We start from the raw sequence: 17,600 nt of genomic DNA, 5'->3' as shown, positions 1-17,600 counted from the left end.
ATTAATGTTTAATTTTTTAAAATTTTATTATCTTAAAGTTTTTTTAAAAAGTTAGGTCATATTTTTATCTATTATTAAGATTATATTTAAACTTATAAATCAATTAATTTAATTTTAGTTATTTTCTGCGCTATTTAATTAAAAATCCAAATTAAATAAAAAGCTAACTCGCTAGGTTTTAAGATTAATCAATTTAATTAAAAAAAACATATTAAAATTTAAAGACAGTCACATAAAAATCACACGTAGGAAGGGGTGTCTGGAGGCTTTTTATTGAGGAAAGAATGGAGATTCTTGATTTGGACCCGGTTTCGAGTGACTTATTGTTGCCTGGCGGTTGGCGAAGTAAACTCGTAATTTAAAGCTTGGCTCCAGCGAGATTTCAAGTTAAAAAAAATAATAATAACCTAACTAAATTTAATGAGGTAGACACCAAAGTTTTTTTTTTAAAAGAAAAAAACAAAAAGTCATTGTTTTAACAAAAATAATTAACTTAGTTTTATTCAAGTGATTCACGGGCAACCCAATTATTTTAGCCAGTCTCAGAATCTGATATAAGAATAATATTTTTTTTTATAGAAGTATCGATCTCTCATTGCATATAGGAGAATGCTTTCCAAGAAACTGTTTGGTATTGCGTTTCCTGCAATCAAATTTTATTCATTTTTTGCTAAAATTGAGTACGGTTTATACTTTTTGGATCGTTTTGATGTACTGATGGATCATTTGCATGTATTTCGATACAAAAAACTATTTGAAAAATAACCGTTACCATTCTGCAGCACATGATCAAGATGCCAAATCTGGAGTCCCCGTACCATAGAGCCACCACTGCTGCTTGCCCAATCAATTAAAAAAATAAAAATAAAAAAATAACAATGGCCCTAGATGCTCTGGAGATGCTCTTGGCACTTCAAATTTCTATAGAATAACGTGTGGAATGGGAAGTGTGTGGTCCATGCCGTGCACTTGATGAAAGACGCGCACACACACATAATTTAAAGTTAGGTTTAATAGCTTATCATGCTTGCTAGATTGTGGTTCAGGACCTCTCACCAAATATAATTAGTGTCAAGTTAGAAAACAACGTTGAGTAGGTAGTGTTAATTACCAAAGTTATTAGATTTAGTTCAAGGTTTATTTTGTTATTTAAAAAAAAAAATTGAATTTTATTAAATTGATCAGTTTCGAGTTAACTTATCAAAATTTAATTAGATCAATCTAATTTAAAATCCAATTTAAATGAAGTCTTGAATAAAGCAATTTATTATTAGATTGATTTGTAGATCCAGGAAGTTTTAATAACACTATTATTACTCTTTTTATAATTAAAATGAAGAAGAGGGGCAAGATGATGCTCTTTCCCACTCGTAAACTCGAGAGTAATAGCTATGAATGCAATAATGGGAGAGGGAGGGCCCCATGGAAAGGTACAAAGGGCAAGTGGGAGAGGAGAAAGGTGAGAAACATCAAGAGCACGTGCCTTGCTCTGTGACTTTAGGATTTGAGTTTTTTAACCATTTCCATTTCTTTACTGTAATTTATTTAATTATAATGTTTAAATATTTAATTCATTTTATTTTTAAAACAAACAAGATTTAATTCATTTTATTTCTTATATTATCCTCGTTATCTTCAACCTAACTTCTTCAAATGTCTCTGGATTGATGAGTAGTTTAAGAAAACTAGTTTTAATATTATCTCAATAATACCTTAATTATTAAAAAAAACCAAGGATAAAAATAAATAATAACCATCCATGTCCTGCTAATGAACAAGAATCTACATGACTACACCCTCCAATTTAAGCCATATTACAACTCTTGCCATTTGACCAAGAATCCGAGAAAAGAGAGACCCTTCACTCCTGTCCAAGAATTGTGATTCAATTCTTTGTGGTAGTTTCCTTCGTGGCTTCTCTTTCAGTAATTAAAACAGGATTTACTCTTAATTGGAATTCCAAATCTCTATTATAAGAAGTCAAAAGCTTCTCACCACAGAGCACACAATCCCTTTGAAAAACCACAACCAAGAACACAAAAAACACACGCACCTACCACCATGGCTTCTTCCTCTACCAAACCAATCTCAACTCCTCCATTCACCACCACCATCTCCTCCTCTTCACAACCATCAACAAGATCCTCTCTTCTCTCCTTTCTCCGTAACACCACCCCCACACCAATCTCCCTAAAGCTCTCTCATTCACGCAATTCTTTCTTGAATTCTCATCCTTCTTCATCCCGTTCTTTATCCATCAAGAATGCTACAAAAACAACAGAATCAGCTGAAACATCAAGAGTGTCCAAGGTTGGAGGGCAAGATGCAGATTCTCAAGAAACAAAACCAACAATCTTGGTCTCCGAGAAACTTGGAGAAGCTGGTCTTGAGCTTTTACGTAGCTTTGGTGATGTAGATTGTTCTTATGATCTTTCACAAGAAGATCTTTGCAAGAAAATTGCATCATGCGATGCATTGATCGTTAGAAGTGGTACTAAGGTTACCAGGCAGGTTTTTGAGGCTGCTAAAGGGAGGTTGAAGGTTGTAGGAAGGGCTGGTGTTGGCATTGACAATGTAGATCTACAAGCTGCCACAGAACTTGGTTGCTTGGTGGTCAATGCACCAACTGCCAACACTGTTGCTGCTGCTGAACATGGGATTGCCCTGCTTGCCGCCATGACTAGAAATGTTGCACAGGCTGATGCCTCCATGAAAGCTGGTACACACATCTTACTTTCTTTTCTTTTCTTTTCACAAGTTAATTGTATCTTTCTTTCCAGTTTTTTGTTGCAAAGAAATAATCTTTTAAAAATTAATTAATTTCTTGAACCTTCTTGATATATCTAGGTGTCAAACAATTTTACAATAATAAAAAAACTACCAAGTATTTATATATCTGGGACCATATATTAATTAAAGAACCTACCTAATTTGTCCTTTCTTGGTCATTTTCTTCAGATCTGATTAAGACAATGAAGAAATTTAAAATCTTTGAATAGTACTTGTCGTTATATAGAAATGTTTATCTGCTACAGGAAATCTCTAAGCTGTACTGTTGCTAATGAAAAACATGGCGGGGTCGGTTTTCCTCTTTCTCTCCATGTGGGTTGTTGGATCTTTGATTTGTTAGGCATACGCTATTTGTTTGTTTCCTAGAGGAGAAATATTATTGGATGCTTATGCTGCTCCCACCTAGCCTTTGTACACTCACATGCTATGCATTATTTTTTTCATGGTTCATGTCGAATATTAACCAATAATTCTATGGATGATTATCTTATATGGCTTTGACAAAGTCATGTCCGTGATTAGATCAATAAAAAGAAAGTTGAAATTAATTTGTGATATTGAAAAAGTGAAAAGGATTTATACCTGTATGTTTGGTTAACGATAATGACAATCCTGATTAACACAAGGATTAGTTGACTAAAGAAATTGATGCAATTGTACAGGGAAATGGCAGAGGAACAAGTATGTCGGTGTGTCTTTAGTTGGGAAGACGTTGGCTGTGATGGGATTCGGGAAAGTTGGGTCTGAAGTGGCTAGACGAGCAAAAGGTTTGGGAATGCAAGTTATTGCCCATGACCCATATGCCCCAGCTGACAGGGCCCGTGCCATTGGCGTAGAGTTGGTGTCTTTTGATCAGGCCATCTCCACCGCTGATTTCATCTCTCTTCATATGCCACTCACTCCTAGCACTGAAAAGGTGTTCAATGACGACACTTTTGCAAAGGTGAAGACGGGAGTTCGAATCATCAATGTAGCTAGAGGTGGAGTTATTGATGAAGATGCTTTAGTGAGGGCCCTTGATAGTGGAAAAGTTGCTCAGGTATTTTCAGTGATCCTTCATTGTAAATGGTTAATTTTGCTGTTACCTTTTTTTTTTTAATCTTGTTTGATGTTATTATGCACATCGTAAACTCCAACAGGCAGCACTGGATGTTTTCACAGAGGAACCTCCACCAAAAGATAGCAAATTAGTGCAGCATGAGAGAGTCACTGTCACACCTCATCTTGGAGCCAGCACAAAGGAAGCGCAGGTACGAAGATAGTGTACTAGCAGTACCCATTGACGATTCTGATATATCTTGCAATCTGTAGCACATTGAAAATGCCATATTTATCAATTATCAGGAAGGTGTAGCTATCGAAATAGCAGAAGCCGTTGTCGGAGCCTTGCAAGGGGAACTTGCTGCTACGGCCGTGAATGCTCCTATGGTTCCTGCTGAAGTTTTGTCAGAATTGGCTCCTTATGTTGTGCTAGCTGAGAAGCTAGGTAGGCTGGCGGTACAGCTGGTGGCTGGAGGTAGTGGAATCAAGTCTGCGAAGGTGGTTTACAGATCATCTCGAGACCCAGATGACTTGGACACAAGACTTCTCCGAGCCATGATCACAAAAGGCATCATTGAACCAATATCAGACTCGTTTATCAACCTTGTCAACGCAGACTTCACAGCCAAGCAAAAAGGCCTCCGCATTAGCGAAGAACGTGTGGTTGTCGACACATCCCCCGAGTTCCCAATTCACTCAATCCAGGTACAACTATCCGATGTGGATTCCAAATTTGGAAGTGGTGTTTCAGAAGGTGGAGACATAAGCATCGAGGGTAGAGTGAAATATGGTAAACCCCATTTGACTCGGGTAGGATCATTCAGCGTTGATGTCAGCCTGGAAGGCAATCTCATTCTTTGCAGGCAGGTTGATCAGCCTGGGATGATTGGTCAGGTTGGAAACATACTTGGCGAGCAAAATGTAAACGTGAGCTTCATGAGCGTGGGGAGAACTGTTCAGAGGAGAAAGGCCATTATGGCAATTGGGGTGGATGAAGAGCCCAACCAGGAAACTCTCAAAAAAATTGGTGAAGTACAAGCCATCGAAGAGTTTGTGTTCCTCAAGCTATAGAGAAATCGAACACAACTGCTCTGTTTGGAATCCAGTGTTACTGTTTTCGAGGATGCCTGAAGGTTATTCAGAATAAAATAAAAACTGGTTACCAGAAAAGGGAAATCAGCTCTGCCTCTCCATGTTTACCCATCTATAGTTGTATACAAGCGTCCTAGTGGTGTTTGCTCATCTTCTCCCCTTTATCAAGAGGAAATAGAAGGGAAGAAGTGATTTTTTGCTGTTGTTGGTTTCAGGACCTGCATATTATTTTGCTTGTATTCTACAAAATTTGCTAATTCTAGACAATTCTGCTTGGTGAGTTTCTTCTTTCTTTCTTTCTTTTTTCCTGGTGATCATCCCAATTTGTAGTTTTCAGTGCATAAAAAACTAGGTGAACATGTCTTTTGTTTGTTCCACAATATTAAACCTGAGATTGGGATTGTTCCAAAATGAAGCTTCCATATCCTCTCACTGTTTAAGATCCTTGAGCATGTGCCAAACCCGGAACATAGACCAGCCAAAAACATTCTTCCTCCAAACACCCCCAACAAAGTGATCACGATTGGTCCAGAAATTAAAAAACCTAAATGGTTTAGGTTTGGAAGTCAGCTGCACCGGGTCTTAACCAGACTAGGGGCATGATCAGAGACGCCAGGGTGAAGAAACTGAGCATTGCCGTTGGGGAAAACCGTACTCCAGTGATGATTAATAAGAACCCTATCAGGCCTTTTAATCGCGGGGTTATTTGCTTGCGTATTCGACCAGTTGTAGTAAAAGCCAGTACTAGGGTGGTGATCAATCAACTCTGTATTAGTAATACAAGTATCAAAGGCCTCCATCCCTGCTCTTGAATAGTCAGAATCAGAAGCTGATTCCTCAAAGCTTCTAACGACTTTGAAGTCACCAACCAGAAGCCATGGGAGATTACTCATGGAGGGGCACGGAGAATCAATACTGCTAAAACTTAACTTCTTTCAGCTGAATCATTAGTACCATAAATGACTAATAGATTGCAAAAATAAGAACCGACAACATCAAACACTTGACAGTGAATGAACTGACATTGCTCCTGCAATGCTATCCCTTTGACAGTACTTCTCCAAAGAATCCAAATTCTGCCATGAGGAGAAGAAGATTAATCAGAACCCAATCCCAACCAACAAAATTATCATCAACAATCTTCCGGGAATTGCATTCTTTGACCCCCTTGTTTCAATCAGACATACCACATCCACATTGTACTTCTTGTTGTGTTAGAGGTGATTACCTTTTTCTGCGTCCCTTTATTCTTCTGTTTAGGCTTCTGCTGTAACTCTTTTTGCTTCCTGCCTTATTCTATACTCGATAGCCTTTGAGTTCGAGGATGAATCCTGAATAAGACCTAGTCAATATTAGTTGGTGGGTTGGCTCTATTTTTTTTATAAATATAATTAAAATAATATTATTTTGATCAAATATATATATATATATATATATATATAAATAATAAAAAAAATAAAAATTAATAGATTGATGACAAGATGTTGATTGAGTTTTACTCGGATAACAGGTTAGACTCGGGTTTTCTTACCAAGTCATGCTAGGTTAATGTCTTAATCTTTTTTTTTTTTTTTAATCCAGACTTCTTCAGGTTTTGAATTGAAGCTGATCCGGGTTTTATAAAAGTGCTCAGGGCTACTAAAATCAGCAATGGTATGAGAGCCATAAAAAAATAATGAAATAACCGAAGAATAAATAAAAGAAAAGTAAGGGCCAATCTACAAATAAATAAAACGTTAGGGCACCTCAACAAAATATAAAATAACGTACACGCGCACAACTGAAAGAAGAGTGCTATCTTCATTTACTTTCTCCCCCGACTCTCTCTCACTTTCGCGCTCACTCACCCCCCTCCCTCCCTCGCTCGCTCTCTGTGACGGGTGGCTCTAGGGTTTTTATAGACCACCACCACCGCAAACTCACATGGCGGGAACAGGTATCCACCCATACCATCAGCAATGGCCGCCAGCACAAGCTCCACCACCCCCCACAGCCCCAGGCGCTCCTCCTCCTTCCATCCACCACGCTCCACCTCACGTCCTCTTCGACAACTCCAATCGCGGCCCTCCCACTCACGAAGAGGTAACACAAACCAAACTACCAATCATTTGATTCCAATTTCGAACTTTCAATTGGTAAATTTTGTGCCGTAGAAAATAAAAGTGGGGGAAAACAAACCTGAATTGACCTTACGATGTCGTTTTGCTAGGTTCGAACAATATTCATTACCGGATTCCCTGACGATGTGAAGGAGAGAGAATTGCAGAATTTGTTAAGATGGTTACCTGGTTACGAGGCTTCGCAAGTTAATTATAAAGGAGATAAAGCTATGGGTTTCGCTCTCTTTTCTTCTTCCCAGCACGCCATTGCTGCTAAAGATTCTCTCCAGGTTAAAGCTCTATTGGCTTCGAAACATTTCTTATTTTGTCGTTGTTTCTGTTGTTTTGGTTGTTAATGGTTTTGTGGGTTCTTAGGATATGGTTTTTGATGTGGAGACGAAGTCAGTGTTGCATACTGAGATGGCTAAGAAGAATCTCTTTGTTAAAAGAGGTGAGATTCTGATAGGGGCTTGAGGTGATATCTTGTTCTGTTTGTTTTGTAGACATGGATTTATGAAACTTTTGGTTTGAATGAGTTTTCAATTCTGTTGTTTTGTTACGTATTGTTGATTTTTTGTTAATCTACAGGAATAGTTGCAGATTCTAATGCTTATGATCAAAGCAAACGTTTGCGAACTGGTGGTGATTATTCTCACGCTGCTTATACCACTCCATCTCCATTTCACCCTCCTCCTCCTGTTTGGGGACCACATGGGTTAGAATTTCTCTTTTCAGTGAGCTTTTTTAGTTTGTAGTTTGTATTAGAGCGAATAAACTTTTTGTGGAAGCTAGTGTTGCCGTGCTTCATAAATTGTGTAGGTTCATTTAGCATTATGGTTTTTCTTTTTAAATGGTATTTTTTCTTGTTAACATTGCCTACTTGTTTTAGGTACATGGCTCCAGTTCCGCCTCCATATGATCCGTATGGAGGTTACCCTGCTCCTCAAGTACCAATGCCTCCTGCTCCTATCCCAGCTCCTAGCAGCTATGTGCCAATACAGGTCAGGTCCACACATATTTACCCAAAATGTTTGATTTCATTCATGATACATGGTTCTTAATTTCCAAATAAGCACCATTCCTTGAGTACTTCACTAGATCCAATCCAACAACTTTTTCTCATCAATCCCTTGTGTCGCTAAAGGTGTAATGCATATGCCTATTTCATTTCTAATTCACCTGAAACTCTTGGATTTAGGGTACTTCATAGCAGAAATCTCAAGTTTACATTAAAGAACGAACAGGAAAATTGAAGTTGAATCTCTTAATTTATGGCTGCATGTTTACTAAGTAGTTTCTTCTAATTTTTTCCCTTGGCAATAAATGTAGAATACAAAAGATAACCCTCCTTGCAATACCCTATTTATTGGCAATCTTGGTCAGAACATCAATGAGGACGAACTGAGGGGTCTATTCAGCGTGTAAGAATGTCTTCTCTTGGCCAGTTTCCTGACTTTTATTTTGAGTCTGTATCTTGTAAAGAATCTCATGGTGCACTTGTATACCTTTGTGCATGCAGGCAACCTGGTTTTAAGCAAATGAAGATTTTGAGACAAGAAAGGCATACTGTTTGTTTTATTGAGTTTGAAGTAAGTCACCTGCTATTCATCAATGCAGATGCCTTAACTTTGAATTATAATTTACTATAGTTTGTGATGGGACTGATTCAGGTATTTCTGCAAATGCTTAAAGTTTGTTCCTAATCATTGCAGGATTTGAACAGTGCAACCAATGTGCACCATAGTTTACAGGGTGCTGTTATTCCAAGTTCTGGATCTATTGGCATGCGAATACAATATCCTTTTAGATTTTTTTTTTTTGCATTGATATTTTATCCATTCTGCCTGTTCTTATATTCTATATATAAAATCTCCAATTAAAACATATAGTTGTGACTTAAACATCAGGATACGAATGTGGTTGCTAAGTGCTCTAAACATTTGATTTAGCATGTCATACATGTTGATGCTCAAGAGTTTTCTACTTGCTCTCTTGCTGCAACTTTGCTTTTTATACCAAACCACATAATTATTCTGTAAAACAAAACCACCCATGGTCATTCTTTTATGGCTATGCAATCTATCTAAGGGAATTTATTAATCATTGGCTGTGGGGGCTTACATCTGATTGTGCATTTTGCTTGTAAGTTTGTTTTGTTACTTTTATGATTCATTGATGTGCCTGTTTTCCTTCACTTTAACGTACATATTCAAAGAACCCGTTTGGGAGAAGGAAGGATGGGATCCACCATGTTGCTTCTCATAGTGCCAATGGAGCTTCACCACCAATTACCTATCAGTAGCTTGAAGGGGATGTACTCTGATCCTTTTGCTCTGAGAAATACATGATAGGATGCATCTTGCAGCTGTTGCATGCATCCATTTCATCACCAATCTCAGCATTAGCATCCCTTCTCATGTGAATGAATGCACCTACAGCTATCATGAACACACCATTTGCTCATGTTATGCTATTTTGTCCACGACATGCATTTGTCAGCAGCATGCGTTGCTGCGTGGATAACTTAATAGGATTTCAGATATGTTTACCATTTGTAGCAAGTGTTGCATGGCTGCTGTTTTCTGAATTTGCATGTTTTCTCCTTATTCTATTCATATCTACATTTATATTAGGAACGCTTATCTCTGTAGTCATCTTATTCACGAGTTCCCAACACTAGGTTCAGTTACATCACATTATTTGACATGACATCCAGAGGAAGACCAGGGTACATTTCATGGCACCATTTGAACAGGACCATTCACACCATGAATCATGTATTATTTCACATGGCATCCAAAGGAAATTAAGAGTTACATTTTCTTACACCAGTTTAACAAGCAAACAATCATGTATTCTTAACCATTTTCATTACACGAGTTTAACAAGGCAGTGCACAAAATCATGTTTTCTTAACCATTACCATTAACATTTTGACAACCACCCCTGTACTGTGTTCGTAAGGTGAATCTCCCTCCCATCAGTTTGAGCAAGACATTGCCATGATGATTTAGCATCTAGGTTATCCAAAGCATAACAATGTGAAGAATGTGGGGGGGTATATGCCCTTGTGATTTATATGCAGGATTGCACAAACTACAAAATGGCAAGCTTCCTTTCGTTTGAGGATATCAAGTGCCTGCAGCTGCTTTTAACACGAGGTAATTTTGCTTGTTTTGGGAAAGCATGGTGATTAAAACATCCTCTTCTGGATGTTAAACTGACAGTTTGGAAGAGGTTCTTTTGGGTTATTTCAAGTGGAGTGAACTTGAGAGAAGTAGGGGAGGAGTTCAAGAACACAATGACGAGTGACTCCTGGCATCCCATAATTATTATGCCGGTGCCTGTGTTGAGCTTTTGGGTCTTCGTTGATGTTTTTTTTACTTCTTTTAGGTGATTAAACAGATTGGTAGAGGGGAAATGTTGGTCTGAGAAGAACAGAGCTATACCAAAATACACTGGTTATTTTTATTGGTAGTACTTGGGAGTTTCAATGGCTGCCCGGGTTTCTCAACCTTCGTTCGTTCTCATTATACTTTGATCTTTCCATGGTGCTTTCATACGTTTGTCTGATGTGTCAAATTCAACCATGCAGCATGTGTGATTTGTGCGATGGCATTTGTCTTTAAAGTTAGGTTCAGCAATGAATAGGGGCACTGATTTGCCCTATAGACTATGGAAAATTGCCAAGACAGTGGTCTTTGAATATCACTAACCATTGCTACCAACCTAAACAAATTGTTGCTCGAATCGAATGGCTGAAGAATGCTGATCAATTCAATGCAATCTGCCTCGTGGCAAGAAAATAATTTATTATTATTATTATTATGTTGGGCTTTTAGGGGGCAAATTAGTGGGGAGTCTGAACAAGATGACATTTCAAATGCTCTAACCTTTTATGTTTTTTCTTCTAGAAAGGGCAAAAAAGTATATATAAAAAAGTGGAACTTCAGGGAAGACCTTTAAGAACAAGTGTCTTGAAATGCTGTAAGAATGTTTGGTTCAGGGTTGTTAGCTTTAATTATTCAATAAATCCTCCTTTTTTTCTTCATTGCTTTCATTCTCATAAACCAACATGTACTTACTCAATTAACGCAAACAACCACACAATACTGTATAGAACAAAATTGTCATTTTCTCAGGTTCCAAATGATAATAATAACTGAAAAAAACACTTTGATTACCATTATTATCCCCTGAACCGAATCCAACCCGATTGGGATTCTCTCACAGTGAAACCTAATAGCCCTGTAAACACTCTTAAAACCACTTCTACTGCTCAAACCCAAAGAAGCTCTAACCTTTCTCGTTTTTTGACCAAGTGGGCTATCAAAAAAGAGAGACTTTGACCCAATTGAATTTATGCTTAGAACTGCTTTATTAAAAGTAAAGCCACCCAATTGAGTTACAAGATCAAAGGCAGGGCCTGGTTCTTGGTTGGTGGCTAGTGCTGAAGGGTTATGCATTGTGAGCCAGAAAAAAGTTGTAGACTTGAGTGATTGGAGGATAATTAAGCCGTCCATTTTGGTCCTCTATTAATAAATAAAAATAATAATAGAGAAGAGCTCATAGATAAATCCAAGTATGCACTCTTGACCAACCCCCCCTCCAAGAAAAAGAAAAGAAAAGAAAGAAAGAAAGAAGAAGCTAGACTTGGTCTATCTCTTCTATTAGTCAACTGCGTGTGTAGTTGTCAAGCAGATTATAAATCAAATCCTGATTTGACAACAACCATCCCGTCCATTTGGCATTAATTATAGCATGCTGAAATACTAACCAACATCTCTTCTATGCAATTCTCTCTGTTTCTCTGAAAATGAAAGGTTGTTTGGTATGGATGAAATTTGATATAATTAATAAATAATAATATTTTTAATTATTTTATAATTTTTAATAAATATTTTTTGTTTAAAATAAAAGAAAAATATATTTTAAAAAATTAAATAAAATTTTTCTTATTTTTTTATTGATCAATTTTTATAATGACAAATAAACATAAAAAAATTTAAAAAATTATTTTTCAAAAAAAAAAAAAACACAACCTAAAATGGCTCTAGTTACTATAAGGAAATGTGGGCATTTGGACGGCACAATAGATTCTTGCCAAACACTCACGCTTTCAAGTTTCAAGTATGGTTCAAAAAAAGTTAATTTAGTGATACACACACAAAGCTTAAATGAGATATAAGTTCTTGAGATTTCGTTAATCTCAATTAACATATAAACTAATTTGAGAATATCATTTATCATCAAGCAAAAAGAAAAAGAAAAAAAAAAACACTCACACCAACTCGGTTAAGTTTTAAGCAAATACACAGATTTTTTTATTTTTTAAGAAACAAGTTCGTTACATTTTTAAAGAGTTCACAAATAAAATTATTTTTCAAAAATCTTAAACTAAAAAAAAAAACTTTATTATAAAGAAAGTTGACTAATCCTTCAATGGTAACCCGGCACTCATGCTAACCCCTCAGCCTTATTGCTCTTGGGGTTATAAACGCAAGGATTTTTCCTAGTTGTGGATTTTTCCAAGAGTGTGGGGTTATCTCGGGGCGTCCCGTCCACACTCTTGAAAATAACCCTCGAAGCTACTACAAAGCTTAAAGTTAAAACCCCTGTTTAAGTAATGACAGGACTCTTTTTAAAGACCAAGAAAAACTGAGAAAGTGAAGTCCACTTTAGACTGACCCTGTCTGAACCAAACCAACACGGCTGTAGCTTGAAGCTGCGTTGAAATTGTTAAGATTTCACACTCTTGATTGAGACCGACAGGACCAACCACTCTTTTCCCCTTTATAAATATACTGCCTTTTCACTAGAGGAATCCACGAGGACACCATTCAACACCAGCACTCCCTTGCATCTATGTCTTCCTCAAAAATTCCTTTCGTATCTACAATCACAGCTCCCCAAATGGTTGCTTTTCTTGCTTACTCTAGCTAGGTAAGTGTGCTTTCTAACATTCCTTGCAAACCCCAGTTTCCTTTATTCTGTCATTTTCTGGGTAGTTAAGAATACCATGAATCTTTTTTTGCGTCAATTCTTCTTGCTGTTGTGGTGTTGCTTTGTGTCTGTATGTACTAATAGTGTCTCCGGTTTGAACTATGATGGCCTGGCTCTGATGTCACTCTTGAGGAAATGGGATTCTGTGCCTACTTCCATTACTTCAAGTTGGAATTCTTCAGACTCGACTCCTTGTTCTTGGCTAGGTATAGGATGTGATCATAGAAGTCATAGTGTGGTTTCTTTGAACCTTTCTGGCTTAGGAATTTCTGGTCCATTGGGACCTGAAATTGGGCAGTTAAAGCAGTTAAAGACTGTTGATTTGAACACCAATTATTTCTCTGGTGATATACCCTCACAGTTGGGAAATTGTAGTCTCCTTGAGTACTTGAATTTGTCTGCAAATAGCTTTACTGGTGTAATACCTGATAGCTTTAAGTACTTGCAAAATTTACAAACATTGAGTCTTTTCTCTAATTCACTGTCCGGTGAAATACCTGAATCATTGTTCCAAGATTTGGCTTTACAAGTTTTGTATTTGGACACCAATAAATTCAATGGTTCCATTCCTAGGAGTGTTGGTAACTTGACCGAGCTCTTAGAACTGTCCTTAGATAGAAATCAATTATCTGGGACAATCCCTGAGTCTATTGGAAATTGTAGAAAATTGGAATCTCTCTCTCTGAGTTATAACAAGTTAAGTGGTTCTTTGCCTGAGATTCTAACCAATCTTGAAAGCCTTGTTGAGTTATTTGTTAGTCATAATAGTCTTGAGGGTAGAATTCCTTTAGGTTTCTGCAAATGCAAGAATTTGGAAACCTTAGATTTGTCATTCAATAGCTATAGTGGGGGTCTTCCACCAGATTTAGGCAATTGTAGTAGCTTAGCAACCTTGGCCATTATCCATAGCAACTTAAGAGGCGCTATCCCATCTTCCTTTGGCCAACTGAAAAAGCTTTCTGTGCTCGACCTCTCTGAGAATCAACTGTCTGGGACGATTCCTCCTGAACTTAGCAATTGCAAGTCCTTGATGACCTTAAATTTATACACAAATGAACTTGAGGGAAAGGTTCCGAGTGAGTTGGGGAGGCTGAACAAATTGGAGGACCTTGAATTGTTCAACAATCATTTGAGTGGTGAAATTCCTATTAGCATCTGGAAGATTGCGAGCCTTAAGTACCTCCTTGTGTATAACAACAGTCTTTCTGGTGAATTGCCTCTTGAGATCACTCATCTCAAGAACCTAAAGAACTTGTCACTATACAACAATCAGTTCTTTGGTGTCATACCACAAAGTTTGGGAATCAACAGCAGTTTGTTGCAGCTGGACTTCACAGATAATAAGTTCACAGGTGAAATCCCCCCAAACCTTTGCCATGGAAAGGAGTTGAGAGTTCTTAATATGGGCCGGAACCAACTTCAAGGCAGCATTCCTTCTGATGTGGGAGGCTGCTTAACACTCTGGAGATTGATCCTCAAGGAGAACAGCCTCTCAGGTGCCCTTCCAGAATTTGCGGAGAATCCAAACCTCTATCACATGGATATCAGCAAAAATAATATTACAGGCCCAATTCCACCCAGCATTGGGAACTGTTCTGGTCTGACTTTCATTTATCTTTCCATGAACAAGCTTACAGGGTTTATACCCTCAGAGCTAGGTAATCTTATAAACCTTCTGGTAGTCGATCTTTCATCCAACCAACTGGAAGGTTCTTTGCCATTGCAGCTGTCAAAGTGTCACAACTTAGGCAAGTTTGATGTAGGGTTCAATTCACTGAACGGCTCAATTCCATCCAGTTTAAGGAACTGGACCAGCTTGTCCACTTTGATTTTAAAAGAGAATCATTTTATTGGGGGAATTCCACCTTTCCTCTCAGAACTTGAAAAGCTTACAGAGCTACAACTTGGTGGAAATTTTCTGGGAGGTGAGATTCCTTCATGGATTGGGTCATTACAGAGTCTGCAATATGCATTGAATCTCAGCAGTAATGGATTTTTTGGAGAGCTTCCTTCAGAGCTGGGGAACTTGATCAAGCTTGAACAGCTTCAGTTATCAAACAATAATCTGACCGGAACTCTAGCACCTCTTGATAAAATTCATTCGTTGGTCCAGGTCGATATTTCATACAATCACTTCAGTGGTCCAATACCAGAAACACTAATGAACTTGCTTAACTCATCACCATCATCATTCTGGGGCAATCCCGATCTATGTGTCAGTTGTCTTCCATCAGGTGGCTTAACATGCACCGAAAACAGAAGTATCAAGCCATGTGACTCTCAGTCAAGCAAGCGAGACAGCTTATCTAGAGTGGCTGTCGCGCTGATAGCTATTGCTTCTGTGGTTGCTGTTTTCATGCTTGTTGGACTGGTTTGCATGTTTATCTTGTGCAGAAGATGTAAGCAGGATCTTGGGATCGACCATGATGTTGAAATTGCTGCTCAAGAAGGCCCTTCTTCCCTACTCAACAAAGTGATGCAAGCTACTGAGAATCTAAATGACAGACATATCATTGGGAGGGGAACCCATGGAACCGTTTATAAGGCTTCATTGGGTGGAGACAAAATCTTTGCAGTTAAGAAGATAGTATTTACAGGCCACAAAGGAGGAAACAAAAGTATGGTTACAGAAATTCAAACCATTGGGAAAATCAGGCACCGGAATCTGCTCAAATTGGAAGAGTTTTGGTTACGGAAGGATTATGGTCTGATCCTGTATGCCTACATGCAAAATGGGAGCGTTCATGATGTCTTACATGGGACCACACCACCGCAAACCCTGGAGTGGAGCATACGCTATAAAATAGCTATTGGAATTGCACATGGTTTGGAATATCTCCACTATGATTGCAATCCTCCTATTGTGCATCGAGACATCAAACCAGAAAACATTCTCTTAGACTCTGATATGGAGCCTCATATCTCTGATTTCGGTATAGCTAAGCTACTTGATCAGTCTTCTGCTTCAGCACAGTCTTCCTTGGTTGCAGGCACAATTGGATATATGGCACCAGGTAACCTTTCCACTTCCTGTTTTAAGTAGAAGTTATTCAGTTCTCATATATGTTCATATTTCTAAAGTAAAAGAATCCTCATTTGCTTTGGCAGAAAACGCCATGTCGACAATAAAGAGTAAGGAATCGGATGTTTATAGCTATGGGGTTGTTTTGCTTGAGCTGATAACTAGAAAGAAGGCATTGGATCCATTATTTGTGGGGGAAACAGATATTGTAGAGTGGGTCAGATCTGTTTGGAGCAGCACAGAAGACATCAACAAAATTGCTGATTCAAGCCTAAGGGAAGAGTTTTTGGATTCAAATATCATGAATCAAGCCATTTATGTGCTTTTGGTGGCTTTGAGATGCACTGAAAAGGCGCCTAGCAGAAGACCCACAATGAGAGATGTTGTCAATCAATTAGTAAAGAGAAATGCCAGCATTAGAGGCAAACGCAGCTGAAGTTTTGTAGGGTTTCTTTAGCATATTAACTCATGTTATCTAGTCCTCGTTTTAGTTTAGGATCAAGTTGCTTAGCATTTCCATCTCGTGAAATGAACCAAATGGAATAAAGCAATGATATGTATTTATAAGATGTTTTTATTGCACTCTTTTTTTACCGTTGATCTGCCTGGACACCCAGGTTTAACAAACCTGGATCAACTTTTATCCAATTTTTTTTTTTTTTTAAAAAAAAAACTCAGCTCAAATGTTAAGTTCTACCCCCATACCACCCAAACATTTAAAAAGATCCAACGAAGAAGAAAAATTTCAAGAGAGAAGAAAATGGCAAGAAGACTCCTCCTTTCCAAGTTGGCTCTCCACCGCCGTCTCCGCAAAAACCGATGACCGAAACCACCGCATTAACAACCAAAGCCACAACCGTCGTGTCCTCCTTCAACAAGGCCTCAACGAAATCGCTTATAACTTCACCAGATCTCTCATCCCCCCCCCCGCCTTCTCTCTCTGTTTTCTCTTTCTTCTGATCCTTCTTTAAAGCTTACTCTCTCCGATTATGCTACGTTTTATGTTCTGGGCCCGAAATGCGCGGTTTTACGATCTCATGAGGCGAGAAGGCCGGCTTCCTTCGTTTGGTTATTTGAGAAAAAATGTTGAATCTATGGTGGAATCCAAGAAACTCGATAAGGTTCTTGATGTGCTGTGGAGTTGCTCGAGGCTATGAAGAGGAGGAAAGCTGGTCTTAATGTGTTTACTTACAATGTTTTGATTGGTGGGTTGTGGAAGGAGAAGAGGATAGGGATTGCAGAGAAGCTGTGAGAGGAATTTGGCGCCGAAAAGGGTGGCTTTTAGTAAGCTTATTGGCGGGTATTGTAACTTGTAAGGTTGGGGAGGTGGATAGGGCTTATAGTTTGAAAGAGAGGATGAAGAGGTGGAAGTTGTTACTTTTAACTCGTTGCTTAGTGGCTTTGTAAGGTGCGGAGAATGGAGGAGGCGAGGAGTATGTTGAAGGAGATGGAAAGTAATGGTTTTGTGCCCGATGGGTTTACTTATAGCATAATATTTAATGGATTATTGAAGCCGGATGATGGGGCAGGTGCTGCTATGGATTTGTATCGGC

At 38.2% G+C, this 17,600-nt stretch overlaps 3 protein-coding genes across 3 annotated transcripts; all 3 read left to right on the top strand.

Annotated features, from left to right (window-relative positions):
• The first annotated feature begins 1,951 nt into the window (after positions 1-1,951).
• Positions 1,952-5,206, top strand: LOC118045076 (D-3-phosphoglycerate dehydrogenase 2, chloroplastic). The gene is made up of 4 exons (XM_035053598.2): positions 1,952-2,719; positions 3,453-3,829; positions 3,930-4,040; positions 4,135-5,206. The coding sequence occupies exons 1-4, from the start codon at positions 2,062-2,064 to the stop codon at positions 4,900-4,902; spliced, it is 1,914 nt and encodes a 637-aa protein (XP_034909489.1). The 5' UTR covers positions 1,952-2,061; the 3' UTR covers positions 4,903-5,206.
• Positions 5,207-6,705: 1,499 nt separating this feature from the next.
• Positions 6,706-10,502, top strand: LOC118045077 (uncharacterized). The gene is made up of 9 exons (XM_073411161.1): positions 6,706-7,005; positions 7,133-7,312; positions 7,398-7,473; positions 7,611-7,737; positions 7,912-8,023; positions 8,352-8,443; positions 8,542-8,611; positions 8,735-8,821; positions 9,232-10,502. Exons 1-9 carry the CDS (start codon positions 6,847-6,849, stop codon positions 9,322-9,324), a joined length of 996 nt encoding a protein of 331 aa, XP_073267262.1. The 5' UTR covers positions 6,706-6,846; the 3' UTR covers positions 9,325-10,502.
• A 2,089-nt stretch (positions 10,503-12,591) lies between these two features.
• On the top strand, positions 12,592-16,640 carry LOC118045078 (uncharacterized). The gene is made up of 2 exons (XM_035053600.2): positions 12,592-16,039; positions 16,134-16,640. The coding sequence occupies exons 1-2, from the start codon at positions 13,042-13,044 to the stop codon at positions 16,481-16,483; spliced, it is 3,348 nt and encodes a 1,115-aa protein (XP_034909491.1). The 5' UTR covers positions 12,592-13,041; the 3' UTR covers positions 16,484-16,640.
• Positions 16,641-17,600: the final 960 nt, after the last annotated feature.

The sequence above is a fragment of the Populus alba genome, chromosome 8 (genome assembly GCF_005239225.2).
Source record: "Populus alba chromosome 8, ASM523922v2, whole genome shotgun sequence".
Lineage (NCBI taxonomy): Eukaryota > Viridiplantae > Streptophyta > Magnoliopsida > Malpighiales > Salicaceae > Populus > Populus alba.
The sequence above is the reverse complement of the archived record's forward strand: the minus strand, read 5'-3'. Positions and strand labels throughout refer to the sequence as shown.

What these genes read in the sequence shown, in the direction of transcription:
- LOC118045078 (XM_035053600.2), top strand. Translation starts at nt 13,042, where the DNA reads ATGAATCTTTTTTTGCGTCAATTCTTCTTGCTGTTGTGGTGTTGCTTT. An exon ending in AATTGGATATATGGCACCAG is followed by an intron (nt 16,040 to 16,133) that starts GTAACCTTTCCA and finishes TTGCTTTGGCAG; the next exon opens with AAAACGCCATGTCGACAATA.
- LOC118045076 (XM_035053598.2), top strand. Translation starts at nt 2,062, where the DNA reads ATGGCTTCTTCCTCTACCAAACCAATCTCAACTCCTCCATTCACCACC. An exon ending in TGATGCCTCCATGAAAGCTG is followed by an intron (nt 2,720 to 3,452) that starts GTACACACATCT and finishes GCAATTGTACAG; the next exon opens with GGAAATGGCAGAGGAACAAG. An exon ending in ATAGTGGAAAAGTTGCTCAG is followed by an intron (nt 3,830 to 3,929) that starts GTATTTTCAGTG and finishes AAACTCCAACAG; the next exon opens with GCAGCACTGGATGTTTTCAC.
- LOC118045077 (XM_073411161.1), top strand. Translation starts at nt 6,847, where the DNA reads ATGGCGGGAACAGGTATCCACCCATACCATCAGCAATGGCCGCCAGCA. An exon ending in CCTGTTTGGGGACCACATGG is followed by an intron (nt 7,738 to 7,911) that starts GTTAGAATTTCT and finishes TACTTGTTTTAG; the next exon opens with GTACATGGCTCCAGTTCCGC. An exon ending in GCAGCTATGTGCCAATACAG is followed by an intron (nt 8,024 to 8,351) that starts GTCAGGTCCACA and finishes CAATAAATGTAG; the next exon opens with AATACAAAAGATAACCCTCC.